The sequence below is a fragment of the Trichomycterus rosablanca genome, chromosome 19 (genome assembly GCF_030014385.1).
Source record: "Trichomycterus rosablanca isolate fTriRos1 chromosome 19, fTriRos1.hap1, whole genome shotgun sequence".
In the NCBI taxonomy this organism is placed as follows: domain Eukaryota; kingdom Metazoa; phylum Chordata; class Actinopteri; order Siluriformes; family Trichomycteridae; genus Trichomycterus; species Trichomycterus rosablanca.
Window position 1 is genome coordinate 8143478 of NC_086006.1, and position 20220 is coordinate 8163697.

General features: G+C 39.1%; 1 protein-coding gene across 2 annotated transcripts; it reads left to right on the forward strand.

Moving 5' to 3' along the window:
- The first annotated feature begins 124 nt into the window (after positions 1-124).
- On the forward strand, positions 125-18624 carry rnf207b (ring finger protein 207b). Of its 2 annotated transcripts, none has more exons than XM_063015926.1 (18): positions 125-149; positions 385-575; positions 3685-3817; positions 6996-7140; positions 7786-7867; positions 7954-8029; positions 8121-8246; positions 8988-9034; positions 10233-10305; positions 10383-10451; positions 10525-10593; positions 10667-10791; positions 12346-12514; positions 14005-14190; positions 14272-14323; positions 14399-14516; positions 14603-14695; positions 16415-18624. In XM_063015926.1, exons 2-18 carry the CDS (start codon positions 385-387, stop codon positions 16566-16568), a joined length of 1908 nt encoding a protein of 635 aa, XP_062871996.1. In that variant the 5' UTR covers positions 125-149; the 3' UTR covers positions 16569-18624. The 2 variants fall into 2 exon arrangements, with proteins under 2 accessions (XP_062871996.1, XP_062871997.1); XM_063015927.1 differs by having other exon boundaries at positions 136-172.
- Positions 18625-20220: the final 1596 nt, after the last annotated feature.

The window sequence follows — 20220 nt, forward strand, 5'->3', positions numbered from 1 at the left end:
CCTTTATCAGCTGCTGTGTTGCCGTGATATGTGAATCCCTGTTTTTACTGACGTCAAGGCCAACCCCCTGTCTCCTCTGTTTGTGCAGCTCACAATCACTCTACATGGCTTTCATTCCACTCACAGACCACAGCTAGGACACCAGCAAGGTGAATGGACGTCTGTGTTTTGTGTATGTTGAGTTTAGTTTTATTCCTGATCTAAAGCTGTACAGCATTATTTTTCTGTAACTTATAACATTATCGACTGTGTGTTTTGTATAACAACCTGTGTTTTGTATATTAGTTTATTATTAGGCTTACTAAGTCAAAACTCACTAGTATGTGATTTTAAATTGTTAATTACATCTCTAACAAAGCTGAGAACACTTCCCTGCATTTACAGATGTCTGGAGGAATCTTCTCCCCCTTGGATAACCTTTTTGACCCAGACAGTGCAAACTGCCACCCACTGGTGTGCCACTTGTGCCATGAACAATATGAGCATCCATGTCTACTGGATTGTTATCACACTTTCTGCGCCAGCTGTCTACGTGGTAGATCTGTGGATAGCCGCCTCACATGCCCTCTCTGTGGGTAAGAACCAGTTTCTGAAACTTTTAACACAATTTGATTGAAGTTATGAAAAATGTGATGGGGAAACAAGGGGTAAACAAGAAATAATGACAAAAATATATACAAAATTGGGCTGGCCTTGCAAACACAACTGTGCAGGTAGGTTGCTACTTGATATCATGTGTTATAGCTACAAAAGAGTTCCAACAACTAGAACATTCCTAAGAAACATCAGACCACTTCCAGTTTTAAACAGGGAAAATAACTACCTAATTATATGACCTAGTACTAACAAAAATCAAAAGACAACCCAAAACTGGCATAACTTAACATATATAACAAATATTTGAACTTCAACTGTAGATTAGAAGTTGATGTTGAATCACTCATAATTATTGGAACAATATACTTACATGAATTGTTTAGCATTAATGAACAAACTAGATCATATGTGTATAATGTGTTTATCATATGTTTGTTATATTATAGCATTTTTTCACAAGTCACATGGGAGATCCATCATGATATGGGCAGCCAGCTTGTGAAAATCAGTAGTTACAGTGATTGTTTTGCATGGTAATAAAATATAGCCAATACATTTAATGGCATTTGATGACATTTCCATGATTCAAAATTTTACCCTCTCTATATTGCTAAAATTATTGAGCAGTTTGATAAACTTAAATAAGAAAACAAATACCTTTTATACCTTTTTCAATTAGTAGATTTAAATAGACTCTAGAATTCCTTCTTGAATAGTGGTCCAGTGTCCCACTACAAACCATTACGGGCTTGTACTCTGGAATTCCAATAAGCTTTTTAATATAAAAAAAAAGCTGTAAGTTGTAATAATAGATAAGCTAAATGTAGTTGTAATGTATCATTAAAATGGCTGGTGTCATGTTAATCAATGGCATTTGTGGATTTACTTTCCCAATGCCGAGGCATTGTAGAGGCAGGTGAAAGACAAATTACCTGAGCCAGATCAACAGCTGCATAATAAAACCTACTCTTGTTTTAGCCAGGATAGAAATAAACATTTCATACTTAGGCACTTTGAACTCAGTGTCCTTATCTTGTGCTGTGTGATTAGAGACAGTCACAGCTTCTCTGAGCAGTTCTTTCTCTTGGTGTGGAAGACCAAGACAACAGCTATCTTCTATTTATTATTTATGGACATCACAGAATTGGAAATGCATTCAAAAGGGGAAAACATCTCACTTAAATTAACATATCTATGTAAGTATGAACCTAGAACCTGACGGACGGAAGTACAGTTATGCCGGGTATTTGTAGATGATAGGTTGTTAGCTGGAGAAGGTCGGCTGAATTACAATAAAATACTTTAATAACATTTCTAGCAGTATTATCAGTATTATAGTGGTATGCAAAATTCTAGGCACCTCTCGTCTTTTCAATTTGCTTTTTTGGAAATGTTGATGAATGGCTACTTTATTTTTGATTAATTAAGCTACATTAATACCAAGATACAACCTCTTTAGCAGCTTGTAAATGCTTTATGTAGCCAGTCTTTCTGTTTTTGTTTCAGAAATTTTCACCAACTCCTTTTTGCAGAACACTTTAGGTTCTGAGATACTCTAGGGTCTTGCATGGACATCATGTTTACAATCTGACCACAAAAAAACATAAAAACCATTCCGCCCTACATAATCTCTCCAGAGCCTTTAGATTCTCTAGGTCAGATGACTGGAATGGCCATTGCAGAGCCTTAAATATGTGGTCATTGAAATATTTTGTGTTGATTATAAAATGTGCTATGGATCAACTGAATGCCTGCTCCTATGTCCTCCAGGCTCTTGAGCCTTTGCTGGGAGACAGAGCAAAGCTCCGTGTAGCGGCACATATTGATGTGGCATTCTGAAGGGCCTGGACTACCTTTGTAACCTGAATGCTCATTCAGGTGCAAGTACCACTTCATGTGACCCGTAGTGACAAAGACACTAGAAAGACAATTTTTTGCACCAATAAGAATCGCTTATGCTTCCTAACTGGACCTAACTGGACCTAATTGTGAAGATTAAGTGTTACCTTAATTTTTTGAGCAGTGTATTTAATATAATATTATCTGTTGGCTAATTATAAAATATAACATTCTTATTATTCTGTTTTTGGACATGTTATATGTATGTAGTTTTTAATAATTGTTCATATACACTAAATGTATAAAAGTTAGTGAACACCTCAACAACATTTGGTGCAATAACAGTTTCTATTCTACACATGGATTTACTTCCATTCACCCCAAAGTGCATTAGCGAGGTCAGACACAATTGTTATCACATAAAATCTGATGCGTAGTTGGCATTTATCCAAAAGTTTATCCTAAAGTTGCTGGATTGTGTTAAGCCCAATGTTAAGTGTAGGCTAGTGGGGATTTCCACACCATCTAACAAATCATTTTTATTTTACCTTGCATTGTGCATTGGGGCATGATCATACCCTAACCCTAACCCTAGCCCTAACCCTAACCCTCATCCAGAAATTACAATGATTTGAAAGTCAGACTGCCAGATAGTGAATCGTGATTCTTGTTTTTATTGCGTGAGTCCAGTGGTGTGCTTTACAATATATGCCTGCTTTAGGGCAATGTGATTTTGGAGCTGCTCTGTCAATAAATCCCAGTCCATTAAGCTTCTAATGAAAATCATTTGGAAGGACTTACCTCTTTACTTCATTATGACAGCATGTCCAAATGACCAAGAAAAATACAAATGACCAGGGCAGAAAATAGATGAACTGACTTGTGGGTAAGGTGGCCATTTATGAAAGTGCCACTGAGCTCTGTGACCTTTTTCACTGCCAGTGTTTGTAAACGGAGATGTCATGACTGCATGCTTGATATTATGCATCTGTTCAGAATGGCTGGGGATTAAACAGACAATACTTGTGCACTCGGGCACCTCAGGACCAGTCTGTTCTGCAGTTTGTATCTATTTATTGTTTGTATCTCTATGCATAAATGCTTTTTTAATCTAGGATTTTTAAACTGTGGTATTTCTATTCATGTTACTATGAAGGTGAAAAAGGGGGTGGTAGATTCTGTTTATAGCAGATGATTAAACAAAGTAGAACAGAAAAGTCTGAAGTCACGTGTTCTTTCTCTTTTTAGACATCAGTCTATAGTGAAAGGGATAAACGCTCTGCCTTCAGAGGACCGTCTGCTGAAGTTTTTGGTGGATAATTCTGCTGACTGTGAGGAAGCGGTGCAGTGTGCCAACTGTGACTGGGAGTGCAAGAAACAGGTCTTACACCATCATACAAGTACTGATTTGATATAGAATGAGCTACAGTAAACTGGCACTTACAGTGTATCACAAAAGTGAGTACACCCCTCACATTTCTGCAGATATTTAAGTATATCTTTTCATGGGACAACACTGACAAAATGACACTTTGACACAATGAAAAGTAGTCTGTGTGCAGCTTATATAACAGTGTAAATTTATTCTTCCCTCAAAATAACTCAATATACAGCCATTAATGTCTAAACCACCGGCAACAAAAGTGAGTACACCCCTAAGAGACTACACCCCTAAATGTCCAAATTGAGCACTGCTTGTCATTTTCCCTCCAAAATGTCATGTGATTTGTTAGTGTTACTAGGTCTCAGGTGTGCATAGGGAGCAGGTGTGTTCAATTTAGTAGTACAGCTCTCACACTCTCTCATACTGGTCACTGAAAGTTCCAACATGGCACCTCATGGCAAAGAACTCTCTGAGGATCTTAAAAGACGAATTGTTGCGCTACATGAAGATGGCCAAGGCTACAAGAAGATTGCCAACACCCTGAAACTGAGCTGCAGCACAGTGGCCAAGATCATCCAGCGTTTTAAAAGAGCAGGGTCCACTCAGAACAGACCTCGCGTTGGTCGTCCAAAGAAGCTGAGTGCACGTGCTCAGCGTCACATCCAAGTGCTGTCTTTGAAAGATAGGCGCAGGAGTGCTGTCAGCATTGCTGCACAGATTGAAAAGGTGGGGGGTCAGCCTGTCAGTGCTCAGACCATACGCCGCACACTACATCAAATTTGTCTGCATGGCTGTCACCCCAGAAGGAAGCTTCTTCTGAAGTCTCTACACAAGAAAGCCCGCAAACAGTTTGCTGAAGACATGTCAACAAAGGACATGGATTACTGGAACCATGTCCTATGGTCTGATGAGACCAAGATTAATTTGTTTGGTTCAGATGGTCTCAAGCATGTGTGGCGGCAATCAGGTGAGGAGTACAAAGATAAGTGTGTCATGCCTACAGTCAAGCATGGTGGTGGGAATGCCATGGTCTGGGGCTGCATGAGTGCAGCAGGTGTTGGGGAGTTACATTTCATTGAGGGACACATGAACTCCAATATGTACTGTGAAATACTGAAGCAGAGCATGATCCCCTCCCTCCGGAAACTGGGTCGCAGGGCAGTGTTCCAGCATGATAATGACTCCGAACACACCTCTAAGACGACCACTGCTTTATTGAAGAGGCTGAGGGTAAAGGTGATGGACTGGCCAAGCATGTCTCCAGACCTAAACCCAATAGAACATCTTTGGGGCATCCTCAAGCGGAAGGTGGAGGAGCGCAAAGTCTCGAATATCCGCCAGCTCCGTGATGTCGTCATGGAGGAGTGGAAAAGCATTCCAGTGGCAACCTGTGAAGCTCTGGTAAACTCCATGCCCAGGAGAGTTAAGGCAGTTCTGGGAAATAATGGTGGCCACACAAAATATTGACACTTCAGGAACTTTTACTAAGGGGTGTACTCACTTTTGTTGCCGGTGGTTTAGACATTAATGGCTGTATATTGAGTTATTTTGAGGGAAGAATAAATTTACACTGTTATATAAGCTGCACACAGACTACTTTTCATTGTGTCAAAGTGTCATTTTGTCAGTGTTGTCCCATGAAAAGATATACTTAAATATCTGCAGAAATGTGAGGGGTGTACTCACTTTTGTGATACACTGTATGTTATGACCTGATTTAAAAATTACAAATGTAAAGTTATACCCCTGTGGGTTAAGAATGTTTTCATTGTTCCCTGTACTGGGGAATTAATGAAACATTATTGAAGATCACTTGTATCTCAATATTATAATTAACATTTTTTTACACTTTCTATAAAAATGCATGTCAACTAAGCTTTAGTCTAAAGCAAAGTGAGCAGAGTCAAATTGTTGGTGATGATGTGAAGTTTACAAGTAATGACTACATCTAAGTTGGCCCGCAGTGCCTAACTTAGATGTAGTCAAATCAGTTTGAGGGATCTATCTCCAAAATAACTCTAAATCAAGGTCACAATGCTGTCATTAACAACAGGAGTGTTAAATAATAACTTAAAAAGTACCTTTACTGAAAACAATCTCATGCCCACTGTTGGGTAATGCTGTGATGTTGTGGGGCTATTTTTCCTCCTAAGGCCCTGGGAACCCATTAGGTTACAAGGCATCATGGATTCTATGCAATACCAGGACATTTTGAATCAAAATCTGTCTGCCTCTGCCAAGCAACTAAAATAAGTCATCATAAGATCTTCTAGCAGAACAGTAATCTCAAACATATATTTAGATAAGGATGGAACGTCTATATTTCTTATATATACATATACACCTGTACAGTGCAATGGAATCCTTTTTCCGCATATCCCAGCGGAGGTCAGCCATTCTACATCACCCCTGGAGCTGAAAGGGTCATGGGTCTTATACAAGAGCTGCATGGCAGAGCCAGGATTTGAATCCACAACCTTCCAATTGATAACCCAGCCACTACCCACTAAGCTACCACTGTTCTAACAGTTTACTGAACTATTAGGAAGAGTACACAAGAGAGGACCTAGGATCCTGGACAACCTGGAGAGATTCTGTAAAGAGGAAATTGTCTTATATGTCCTGCTCTGTATTCTCGACCTTATAAGATGTTATAGGAGACTAAGTGCTGTTTTATTGTCAAAAGGGGTTGTATAGTGTATTAAATGCAGGGGTAATACTTAATAATTTAATAACTGTGGCCCATGTGGTTGTGTAAAAAATATTTTTTATTGGGTTTTCTTTTCTTGGAATAACTTTACTTCAGTGAAAGGGTGGGTTATAACTCTTATGTTAAAAATATTTGTGTAACACTCATCCTAACTAAGGGTGTTAATTAGTTGTTTGTTTACCATTAAAAATGCATGCTTTTTAAATCTAAAGTGGATATACTGTATGCACAAAAAGTGTATTATATGACATAAAAGGCCTTAAATACTTGATGTATCCCCTGTATGTTTTTAAAAAATAAATGATCACCTACTTACGAACTCTTAACTGTCATTAGACTTCTATTAGAGTTTTGAGTCAGTTTTTCCTGTTATTATAGAAATTGTTGAAATTATTTTCAGTATTAATTGCCCATACAGCATCACTGATCCAATCAAAACATCTATTTGCTTTAAATTATTGGCAGGATGTGGATGCAATGTATTATTGCAACACTTGCAACCAGCCCCTGTGCAGAGACTGCAGAGAAGCCACCCACAAGGCCAAGATGTTCTCATTTCATGAAATCGTCTCCCTGGCCAAACGCACCAAAGAAGCCCATAAAAAGTGTGGTGAGTATGGTTTTTAGATCCTGTTGTTTGACTAATCAGCAATATGCACCATGTCTATTGGTTTTTTAGATTATCAGTTATCAGTCCTGTACAGAGATGTTGTGACCATTCAGAAGAGCCCCATACACAGAAGGGTTTGATGCACTGTATGTTCTGACACGTTCACCTCATCATCAGAACTGGCCAGTTTATTTTCCTAAATGATAGCCTTCATGCCCTTCAATGAGTCTTGGTTGTCCAACAACTTGTTGGCAGTTTGTGGCTTGTCCTTTTTGTGTCACCACAGCTGCCTGTGAGCACCTTTTGCTGTTTCAAAGATGCTTTAACTCAGTTTTCTGACCAAAACAATTTGACCCTTATCAAAGTCACTAAAATCTATAGGCCTGTCCATGTGCTGCATTAAATATATATACTAAAAGTACAATCTACCCAACATTTAATACATCCCTTACCATGACATAGACAACTGTTATGACATAGGCATTGCCTGTCACATTTTTGGGGGTGGTCATAATGTTTTGACTTATACGAACCTGATAAGCCACATTTATCGTACCAATAAGATGTTTTCCTATATAGCTGTTTGCATTGTAGAAATTTTAAGGTGTGCACACTACTGACCTTGACTTTGCCTCTATACCGTAGGGCTCCATGAGGAACTTTACATCATGTTCTCTACAGAAAAGAAGTCTATGCTTTGCATCAACTGTTTCAGAGACATGCCAGTGTGAGTGCAGCGCTTCTCAGTTACAGAAATTGTATAAATATAAGTGAACTATAATGCAGTTAATTGTTTGGTTGTGTCTCTTACAGGGAGAGCCGAGCGCACTGCATTGATATTGAGACAGCCTATATGCAAGGCTGTGAAAAACTGGACCAAGCCGTTTTAGTAAAGTGCCACTAATTCTTACCTCTGAAACACATAGTTTCATAAGATCTTAACAAAACACAGATTACAAACACGTCCGTTCTTCTTTCAGGCTGTTAAGGAGCTTCAGACATCAGCACGGGAATCCATTATTCTGCTAAAGGCTATGATTGGAGAAGTCTGGGCTAATGTGGATGAGGAAGAGAGTGCCATCTGTACCCTTTTTAACAGCATGCAGGTAGGGTGGAATTAAAGTATAAATGCCAGTGAAGGACATCACATATTAGCATAAGATAATGTTATTGTGGATGTATCCAATGTTATTTTCCTTACAGAATCAGGTTTATATGATTGTAAACCTTTCATTTGACCATATCAGTTTACTTTGATTGTCAAAAAATGACATAAAGGGAGGAATGTGAAAGAAAAATGTTAATTTACACTAGAAGTATTAATACATAATTAATTACTACTTAGGAAAAGTAGATATGCTTAGGGTCTGATCGGGGGCAGTGTTGTGGGGGGTTGAGTTCATGTCGTGGGCCCCAGTGCACATGCCCCTGCTGCCCCCCCGGTAGTTACGCCATCGTTGCCAGTAGTCATATTCCAAGAATACTGCTACAATAGAATGGTACTGGATATGTACGCAGTGTACACACCACTTATTTACCACTTATTTACACTTATTTACAGAGCCAGGTAGAACTTCACACAAGTTTGGAATTAGGACCAGCTGCATTGCTGCCTTCTATGAAAGAACTACAAGTCAAAATTAAATGAATGTGCTGGGATGATTATGGATTTCAAGTGCATAATAAAGCAAATATATAACAGGGTTTTCTAAATACGTACTGTATATAGAAAACCCTGTTAAATCATTAAATGCATACATACATATACATTCATACATTTAGGCTTAATAAATACCAATTTATGAAGGTGTATTTTGTGACTGTTATTGTGCATTTGTGTCTTTTAGGAGAAACTAGCAGAAAGAAAGAGGGTTCTACTCAAGGCAGCTCAAAGGTTCATGTTTTATAATATAATATAATACTATTTTGCAAGGACCGTGTCTATGAGGTTTTTTTAAAGCACAATAAATAAAAACGTCTTAAATAAATCCATAGCTGAAAATAGCCACAATCTTCGAGCCACTAGTCCTTGATCCTCTACCCAGAACAAGGCTATTTTCTGTACTAGCACCCAAGTGGTGGAACGAACTTCCTCGTACACCCGAGTCTCTCACTGTCTTCAGAAGACGACTTAAGACCCACCCTTTTTACTAAGCACTTAGCCTGATCAATAACATGCACTTACTAACCTTCTATAGCATCTTATTTAAAAATAGACTTCAGCATATTTATATCCTTACACTGTTGTCTACTTTAACTAGAGTAAGAAAATGTTTACTGTGGAAGCACTTCTGTAAGTCGCTCTGGATACACTGCAAACAACTGTTTTTGGTAGAGTCTCCTTCAATTCAATAACGGTTCCTTTAATTCTTAACAGACACGCTTAGTGATGAAGATTTATTTTCAGGTTATGCCACAACATTTACATTTTTGACATTTAGCAGATGCTTTTATCCAAAGCGACTTACAGTACTGTGACAGTACATTGTCTAAGCAATTGAGGGTTAAGGGTCAATGGCAACCTGGCAGTGGTGGGGCTGGAACCAGCAACCTTTTGATTACTTGTGCAGCACTCTAACCACTAGGCTACAACTTCCCATTTTAATTAGGGTTAAGGCATGCATTCTTTACACATATTGTCTTTGCTAGAAAACCACTGTGTCCTTTGACTAAATATACAATAATTCACATGGACACACTCTAACAGTATAAATTTATGATCCACAAGTGTCCACATACTTTTGGTCGTATAGCACACTTTTATAAACTTGTTTGGTAACGACATTACAAGTCAGAACCCTTGGGTGGGTCGTGAGCTAAAAAAAATATGTCACATAAACACGAAATGAGCTTCAACATATACGCCCCCTTGTGGAGGCTTTACATTACATCTTGTAAACCGCAGTGGGACCAGATTGCCACCATTTCATTAATTAAATATATTGTTTAAGTATTTGTTTATAGTGAAACAAATCAAATTACCAATATTATACTGTTTAAGAATTTTCAGTACAAATAGTGCAACAATATCCAATAACCCATAAGAATATAGTGCTGCAAAAATAATATTTGTGATGTTTTTCTATTTGCAGTCAGCACGAGGAAAAGGAACGAGCTTTTAAAGAACAGCTGTCACATCTGTCTGCACTGCTGCCGACTCTCCAGGTTAAAAATGTTTCTTGGTGTCTATCTGAAGACTATTTTTGAAGGAAGTGTCGAAATGATTTTTCTTCCTTTTGCAGGTTCATCTGGTCACATGTTCTGCTTTTCTTAGTTCGGCAAATAAATTTGAGTTTTTAGACATGGGTTATGTAAGTACCTTTTTTAATTGACGGCATTGCTAACAAAACAAGCATATGAAATAAAAATTTTTTTTGTCATTAGCAACTGATGGAGAGGCTAAAGAAGATTGTAAAGTTGCCTCACAGACTAAGACCCACCCAGAGCAGTAAGGTAAATCTAAGCTGGACCTAAACCCTGTGCCAACCATTTCATTCTGTGTTACAGCTTGTCTCTTTCCTCACAGATAAACACAGAGTATCGGTCTGAATTCGCTCGCTGTCTGGACCCCCTGTTACTTCTGGGTCACAGAAGATCCGTGTCCACAGCAGGAAGCGTATCAGGACTATCCCTGAGCAACAGTGGTGTACTGTTAGTATCAGCTACTATGTACAGCTTGTACATTTTCCAACCAGTTTTTGCCTGCAACATCTATAGTATTTACAGCTGAATGTTTTACACACTGTCTACATTCATGACAGGACAGGTAGTCACTGGTTACACAAGATTCATCAGTTCAGGTTTAATGTCAAACACAGTCATGGACAAACGTAATCCCAGAACCACCAAAACATGATTGCTAAGAATTGGACGCTGCATAAAGTTCAACTATTTACAGCAGGGGTGCCCAATACGTTGATCGTGTTCTACCAGTCGATCGCACAGTGCACGCTGGTAGTTCGCACCTCATTCAAAGAGGTCAACGTGATTGACATGAAATGTGGCCACTGTTTCTTTCATTTGCAGTTTGTTATCATAGCTACGCCCCAGCATACCTAAAGCACTGCGAATCTAGAAAGTTTTCATTAATCAGTAGCAGGTTTGAGCCATTTGTGCATTTTTTGGCTGTTTCAATCATACGTGGAAGAAGCTGACTAAGAATATTTATATCTCATGTTACATACAGAAAGTCAAGTGCCTCTGCTGGACAATTTTGGAACTTGCTGGATGAGGAAAAATATCCAAACATAAGAAAAGTGCCACATATTTGACAGCATTTTTGGATCACCCTACTTGTGTGAATCAGCCTTTTCCCACATGAAAATAATTAAGTCTAAATATCGGTCCACGCTTACTGATGAACACTTGGAAGACTGCTTGAGAATTGGCATCGGCAGCTTCTGTCCAGACTACATAAACCTGACTGACACCATTCAGTGCAAATCATCAGAATACAGTTAGGGTGATTTTTCAGTTACTTGCCCTGTAATGCTGAATATCAACATAGGCAACTGAAGTGCATTTTAAAAAGCTACAAAACTCATGAGGCTAACTTTTTAAGAAAAAAGATTGCAATGACCTGTTGTCTGAAATAGTAGATCTCAAGCCATGAAAGAGTGGGCACCCCTGATCTACAGTCAAGCAAGATTTAGATAGACAAGGGTGCCATGCAAAGAAAAAGTGCTCTTGCCTTTTCTATGTCTGTGCGATCACCTACAAATATAGAGCTTTATTGCACTGCATTTTTTTTTGACTTCTCAGTGTTTCAGCAGCTTGTTGGCCATGACATAAACTTATAGGACATTATAATTCTTCAATATTTATTATTAATTTCCTACACCAAATTGTTAATGTACATTTCTTGATATGTATTTTTGAAATGGTTTTAGAACCTACAATAAACTAGTAACAGGATTTGTCTTTGGATTAACATGTGCTCGAAGTATTTAGTCATAGAACAGGCTGGCATGACCCACAGTACATAAGTATTGCATTATTATTTTGTCTGTATTTTTACATTCTAATTATTAAAGCACTTGGAGAAATATGTACACATATACAGAACATTCCAGTTCCTTTTACTATTCCTAAGATTTTGTGGTGTATAATGCTGAACTATTCTTTTATATAAACATAAAACAGGCTCTATAACCCAAACATTAGCATTTAATTTCCAAACAGCCGTATATTCTTCCCCTCTTGTAGGCTGCCATCGGTGCCCTGTCACTCTCCAACAGCTAGTAATATGGCTCTGGGTTTGTCGGTGGTGCGAAAGCCCACCTCTCACCGCTACATCAGCACCAAGGTCCTGCTGGCAGAAGGTGAAGACAGTGCCTTCATGGAGCACTGCCGAAATTATGAGAACAGCTACAAGGTGAGATTCTGATTGAATTATTGACTTCTTTATACATTCCTTACTCAACACTATAAAGATGTAATAAAGGCAGAACAAGTACTTCATTCTGAATGGGTTTGCTGGCCACAGGGCAAGTATACAACCTGGGTAATGCAGGACCTACAAATACCAGGATGCAATCTGGAGTAGTCAATCCACCTTCTACATTTTTTTTCCAAAAGCTGGAAGGAAATGAGAGTACTTGAAGGAAACCAATGTGGACAAGTTACAAAGACCATGACTTGTAAAGTTCCTTATAGACAGTGACTAAAGACTAGGTTTGAACCCAGGTCCTCAAAACTCATGTTGCTGTATGACACCCACACAACCAGCTTTATTTAATCCAATATAACTTTTTATGCATTTTCCTCTCAATATAGTTGTATCCAACTATCCAGTTGTATTAATCCCTACTGCTGTAGACCTCCATTCCTGACCAAGGAGGGCTGTGACTAACACATGCCCCTCAGACACATGTGCAGTTGCTGACCGCTTCTTTTCACCTGCACTAGTTGTGTTCATACGGAGATCTGTATTACACACAGAGAGCCACACACACATCCCCATTATCCCAGGTCTCTGTGCTATTGATCAGCCTGCAAAGGTCATAATTGAGGCACTCGTGGCATTCACACCCTCTGACAAGTCATGTCCTTATAGGCGCCTGGCCTGCCGGTATCAGAGCTGAGATTCACAAGTTCCAGATGTCAGATCTGGTGTGCTAGCATGTTTTAACACTTCACCACCTGTGTGCCTACTTTTTGCCCAAGGTGCCAACATAAGTAGTGAAGAAATATAGAAAGTACAGCATGTTCCTAGAGCCAAGCTGGGTGTCTTGCATTCACCTTAGAACTTTGTGATCTGGGGTGCTCAGGTTGAGCAGCGGTAAAACATGCTAGCACACCTTGACATCACAAACTCGTCGGTCCGAATCTCAGCTCTGCTACCAGCAGGCTGAGTGTCTACAGTAACAAAGATTGGCTTGTTGTTCAAGGGGGGTGTTGAAGGAGATTCCTCATAACTGATGCAATTACGACCTCTGCTGGCTGATTGATGGTGCCTGCACAGAGACGATGGATAATGTGATCAGGGTGTTTCTCTCTGTACACAAAGCTGATCCACAAATGAACTCGCCTCATGCAGGTGAAAAGATGCAGTCGGCTACTACACACGTATCCAGTTACCCGATTGCATTACGCTTCCTCTCTACTGATGTTGACCTCCACTCTGACTGAGGAGAGCCGTAACTAACACACGGGGCGTGTGTTAGTTACGGCTCTCCTCAGTCAGAGTGGAGGTCAACATCAGTAGAGAGGAAGCGTAATGCAATCAGGTAACTGGATACGACTAGATGGGCAAAAAAATTGGGATCTGCAATTAACTTGATCATTTATTGACTTGATCTTTAATCAGTTTGGAATCCATACCGTCATCGTACTGTTGCCTATGTAGCTGTCATCTCTGCTCAGAGTCTGCAAGTGGACATCCAGAAGCTTAAGGACCATGTGCAGGAGATCCATCGAGACCTGACTAAACACCATTCTCTCATCAAGACCGACACCATGAGTGAGATCTTGGACAGATCCGTGCATTTGGACAAAGAGATCTCTTCAAAATACAGCTCTGTTGACACAATGAGGGCTATGTTTGAAGAGGTAAGTGTCAGCAGTGCTCTAGGGAAGAACTTTGATGTGAAACCTAAAAACTGATTTTTTTCCCCATGCTTTTAATCTTAGATCTGGGAGGAGACATACCAAAGGGTGGCAAACGAGCAAGAGATTTATGACGGTGAATGAATATACCAGATAAGATCTATTTCCCAGCATCTGACTGATGGTTTTACATGGTTTTTATTATTTCTAGCACAACTTTATGACCTAGTTCAGTTAAAGCAAGAGAATTCCTACCTGACCACCATTGCTCGGCAAATTGGTCCCTACATCCGCTCCATAGCAAAGGTGAAAGAACGCCTAGAGCCCAGGTCAGTCTTTCTGACACTGTATTCATTCCCACTTTGGTCTCCTTTAGATAAGCTATGATGTATATTTTATTGTTCTATTTAACCAGACTCAAAGAGCCAAAAGAGATTAAAGATGATCGGACAGAGACAATGCTGAAAATTTATGAGGACAGCAGCAGAACAGCAGAAAGCCAGCACAGGTGATATAACAGATATAATTCACTTATTTGTTCCCTAATGTTGTTGTGGGAGGGTCACACATTGTATAACAATGTATATATCTGCTATACTTATATACTCTATGTATTATCATTCATTGCCCATTCAATTAGCCACTTTTAGTCACCTTTCATCAATCTGTAATTATATACTAGTCTGTACAATCAGCATTATTTGTTTAATATTCTTAACTTCTAAAAAGTTAAGTCTCCTCATTTCACTATGTAAATAATCTATCTTGCACTTTTGGTTAGATGCTACTGCATTTCATTGGCTCTGTTTGTGTACTCTGCACAATGACAATCAAGTTGAATCTAATCTAATCAGTACTATAGTCTGTAAGCTAATTTAGGCATATATAATTATTAATAAAACACCGGAATTGTTTTTATTTAGTTATTACATAACTAAAGCCTCAGTGTGAGGGCAATACTTATGGCACTCCATGTAGGGACCAACTTATTTTCCATACATAGTCAGTGCCTTGTGTGAGGACATGACTCTTTCTGTATAACTGTAGTAATATTATATTACATATATATTTGGAGTACAAATGTGACAGGACTATAATGCTGATAGCAGTAGGGATTGAGGCATACAACATACATGACAAGTCCCTGTTTTTCCTGATAGATTTGGTTAGTTTGTCACCAACTGGTTAATGCTGGAGTTTGGTGTTTTACATTCATGCAAAACAGAAACCAAAAGCCATGCAATATAAGCTTGACTTTTCCCTTAACATCACATTTTAACATCAGCTCTATATGTCCCTCTATATGTATGGATGTGTTCATGCCAGTGAATTGATCCAACACTCTCAGATATTAAATTTTGTTTAATCATATTTGTATTAATATAAAACATAAAAAGGAACTGACAAGGTTCTATGATTGCTTGTCTGTTTTTTGTTGATTTCTGAGTTTATGTGACTAAAATTTGGCAACCCTGTTCATACCAGCATGAAAGACAAAAAAAAAATCAGAAAGAATACTTATATTGTTAATTTTTAAAAATAAATAAATAATTAAATGAATAATATCCACAGTTAATTTAAAAACAGGGTATTGAATTTCCTCTTGAAATTTTAATTGAATTTCTGGACTTATTCAGTAAAGAAAATCTCAAATGTCTTTAACAAATGGCATGAATTATATCAAAACTGTCCACACTGTTCATTTGTTCTGACACTACTGATCTACTCTGAAGTAAATTAAATTGTTAAATAATTTGTTCCTAAATTGTTGACTAACTTATCTATTTGTTTCTGAGGTTTAGGGCATGTTTTCAACGTTAGGCATTTTTACCATATTACACTGTCTGCGATACACTGCAGAACTGGTGAGTTCTAATCAAATTTATTTGCAAAAGATAACAGTCTTTATTCGACACATCTGTGTGTTTTTAATACAAACTAAAACTTATAAAAAATAAAAAAAGTCTAAGGGCAGTTGTGGGGGTAGCCAACAAATATACAGACATATTCAGATTAAATTACTTATATATAAAGATCTAAATCTGTTGTCTGATAAGTGCTACTACATACACAGGAACATATTTGTGGTTATAAAGGCCATGAAACATTATGGGAAATTATATAAACTAGAATTAATTGCATGTACTTAGTTAATTACTGTATTGCTCCAGTGGTAAAAGCTATGAAATAAGTAATATTAAGGTTTATATGTTTTTCCCCCCAACAGCACTGAACTAACATGCGCCCGTGAAGACTATCGTACACCAATCACCCTTTCTGAAGAGTCCAGTGCCAAAAACAAAGAGCTGTACAGGCTGAGCAAGCAGAAATGCACAACTGACCCAGTCCACTGTGTCCCCGTGAAATCACAGCTCAGCTGAGTGAACGCCTTGTGTATTTAAAGTTCTGGGAATGATCACACAAAGAAAAGGCACTAATATGAACAAAATGTGTTTCATTCTAATGTATTTTAGAGCTGTGCTATTTTTTTAATGCTGAATTAGAACAGATTCTTATAAAAGATAGTCTGTAGATACGCTGTATTTGACATTTTAGTGATGCAGCAATCTACTCTACGAGGGATCTTCAAAAAGTTTCTGCACTTTTACATTTACGCTGAAAATGGTAAGGGGGGGAGGAGTATTAATTGGTCATGTCTGAGACACTGAGAGACGCTTATAGTCCGGATTTAGCACCATCTGATTTCCACCTATTTTGGACCTCTCAGAGAGGCTTCAAGGGGAAGATGATTTTCATGTAATGATGTGAAAGCAGCAGTGCATCAGTGGCTATTCTTAATAAATTCTTAATAAAATTAAAAATAGTGTGGAAACTTTTTGAAGAACACTTGTAAGTCTTAGTGTGTTCAACAAAGCACTACCAGGACGGCTGTCTTGTTGAGGGGGAAAAAAGCTGGTTGGGGACTTCTTGCTGCTCCAACAGTGACTTGTACTTGCTGGTAAGGCACAGACTCAAGTGGTAAAGAAATACAGAAAGAACAGTATCTTCCTCGATATACACTATATTGCCAAAAGTATTCACTCACCCATCTGAATCATTGAATTCAGGTGTTCCAATCACTTCCATGGCCACAGGTGTATAAAACCAAGCACCTAGGCATGCAGACTGCTTCTACAAACATTTGTAAAAGAATGGGTCGCTCTCAGGATCTTAGTGAATTCCATTGTGGTACCATGATAGGATGCCACCTGTGCAACAAGTCCAGTTGTGAAATTCCCTTGCTACTAAATATTCCACAGTCAACTGTCAGTGGTATTTGGTATTAAAACAAAGTGGACGCGATTGTGAATGACAGCAACTCGGGGGTCAGCGGCTGCTGAGGTGCCTAGTGCACAGAGGTCACCAACTTTCTGTAGAGTCAATCGCTACAGACCTTCAAACTTCATGTGGTCTTCATGTAAAGCACGCCGCCACTAGACTCTAGAGCAGTGGAGACGTGTTCTCTGGAGTGACGAATCACGCTTCTCCGTCTGGCAATCCGATGGATGCGTCTGGGTTTGGCGGTTGCCAGGAGAACGATACTTGTCTGACTGCATTGTGCCAAGTGTAAAGTTCGGTGGAGGGGGGATTATGGTGTGGGGTTGTTTTTCAGGAGTTGGGCTCGGCCCCTTAGTTCCAGTGAAAGGAACTCTTAATGCTTCAGCATACCAAGAGATTTTGGACAAGTTAATGCTCCCAACTTTGTGGGAACAGTTTGGGGACGGCCCCTTCCTGTTCCAACATGACTGCGCACCAGTGAGTGCAAGTCCTGACCTCAACCCGACAGAACACCTTTGGGATGAATTAGAGCGGAGACCTTCTCGTCCAACATCAGTGTCTGACCTCACAGATGCACTTCTGGAAGAAGACAAACCTTGTAGAAAGCCTTCCCAGAACAGTTGAAGCTGTTATAGCTGCAAAGTGTGGGCCGACATCATATTAAACCCTATGGATTAAGAATGGGACGTCACTCAAGTTCATATGCGTGTGAAGGCAGACAAGCAAATACTTTTGGCAATACAGTGTATGTTAGGGTTGTCTGTATGGAAATCCCAGTGATTGAAAAGAAGAAGTTGGTGGCTTTACACAGTTGAGGATAATTGCACAACTCTGGGCCTTTATTAGCCAACCTGGGTGTTGTGCATGAAGCATGAAGCAGCAAAATTACAATAGGACTAAACTGGAAGGAAAAGCAAGTGGACACGACATTTCTGTTCAATGTTTATTGGAGTTTTGTGGTAGTTTTGATAGTGATGTACAGGAAACTTTCGTTAACTTTTTATATTATACCTTATATAATGCAACAGTGCTCTCTTTCTGTACATGAAGCAAGTGTATAAAATGTGATATATCTGTACGTTTGACTATAGAAATTCTTGCAGTGTGTATTCGGTGAAAAAGTGCAGCTTAATTAAAGCTAGACCAGAGTGGAGATTATTCACCCATACCCATTTAGTACCCTCTGAATGCCAGTACAAAATCATACATCTGAGGTGTTTCAGTTAGTGATATAGTGAAATGCTCAGAATGGTTGGTGTAAGTTATTGACAATGACAGGGTGAAAACAGAAGCAGAATGTGACCATAAAGTATGTGGACACCTTAGTGGGTTAAATTATTTGATATACACTGATCAGCCATAACATTAAAACCACCTCTTTGTTTCTACACTCACTGTCCATTTTATCAGCTGCACTTACTATATAGAAGCACTTTGTAGTTCTACAATTACTGACTGTAGTCCATCTGTTTCTCTGCATAACTTTTAGTCTGCTTTCACCCTGTTCTTCAAAGGTCAGGACCCCCACTGCTGCTGTTTGAGTTGGTCATCTTCGAGACATTCAACGGTGATCACAGGACGCTGCCCATGGGGCACTGTTGGTTGGATATTTTTGGTTGGTGGACTTTTCTCAGTCCAGCAGTGACAGTGAGGTGTTTAAAAACTCCATTAGCATTGCTGTGTCTTATCCACTCATATCAGAACAACACACACTAACACACCTCCACCATGTCAGTGTCACTGCAGGGCTGAGAATGACCCACCACCTAAATAATACCTGCTATGTACCTGCTATGGTCCTGGGAGATACCTGACCATTGAAGAAGAGGGTGAAAGGGGGCTAACAAAGCATGAAGATAAATAGATGGATTACAGTCAGTAATTGTAGAACTACAAAGTGCTTCTATATTGTAAGTGGAGCTGATAAAATGGACAATGAGTGTAGAAACAAGGAGGTGGTTTTAATGTTATGGCTGATCAGTGTATTCTCATTGTTAGCAGATGCATAACATTTTCCAGCAATGCAACATCGACAAACAAACAGAAAAAGAATGGGTCATACCAAAAAGTGCAGTGAATTTTAACGTGGCACCATCATAGAATGGCACATTTCTAATTGCCAATACTCTGAATAGGAAGCGTCTAGGAGCAACAACAGCTCAGCCACCGAGCTGTGGGTCACAAAGGCCCCGAAACCATGACACACAGAGTGCATAGAAGATGCATAGAAACCACCTGTTCTTGGTTGCGACTGCCTGTGGAAGCAACATCAGCACCAAAACGTCAGCAGTGGCTGAAATGGTAGAGCAGTGGAAACATGTTCTCTGAAACTCACTTCCCCATTCTAGTAAATGAATTAGAATTTTTGGTCATTCTGTAGTTTCCTGCTTTAGCATAACAGTGCACCCTTCCGAAAAGTCTGTAAACAAACTGTTTGACAGGTTTGATGTGGAAGAACTTGACTGTTCTGTATTCAATCCAGCAACCCTGGGATTCATTTCAAGACATTGAGAGTCAGACGTTCCAGAGATGTAAAAGCTAGAAAAGCAGCAAATGATAAATAATAAGGGTGTCCACATACTTTTGGTCATTTAGTGTACATGGAATGGACAGAATGAATACGGTTTCATATCCATGTGTGGTGTTGTAATAAGAAGGACATCCTCAACAGATGTTGGAAATACATCTGCTGGAATTGGCTACTTTATTACAGAATCCTGGTTAAATCAACCCACCAGGCCGGTATCTTGAGCG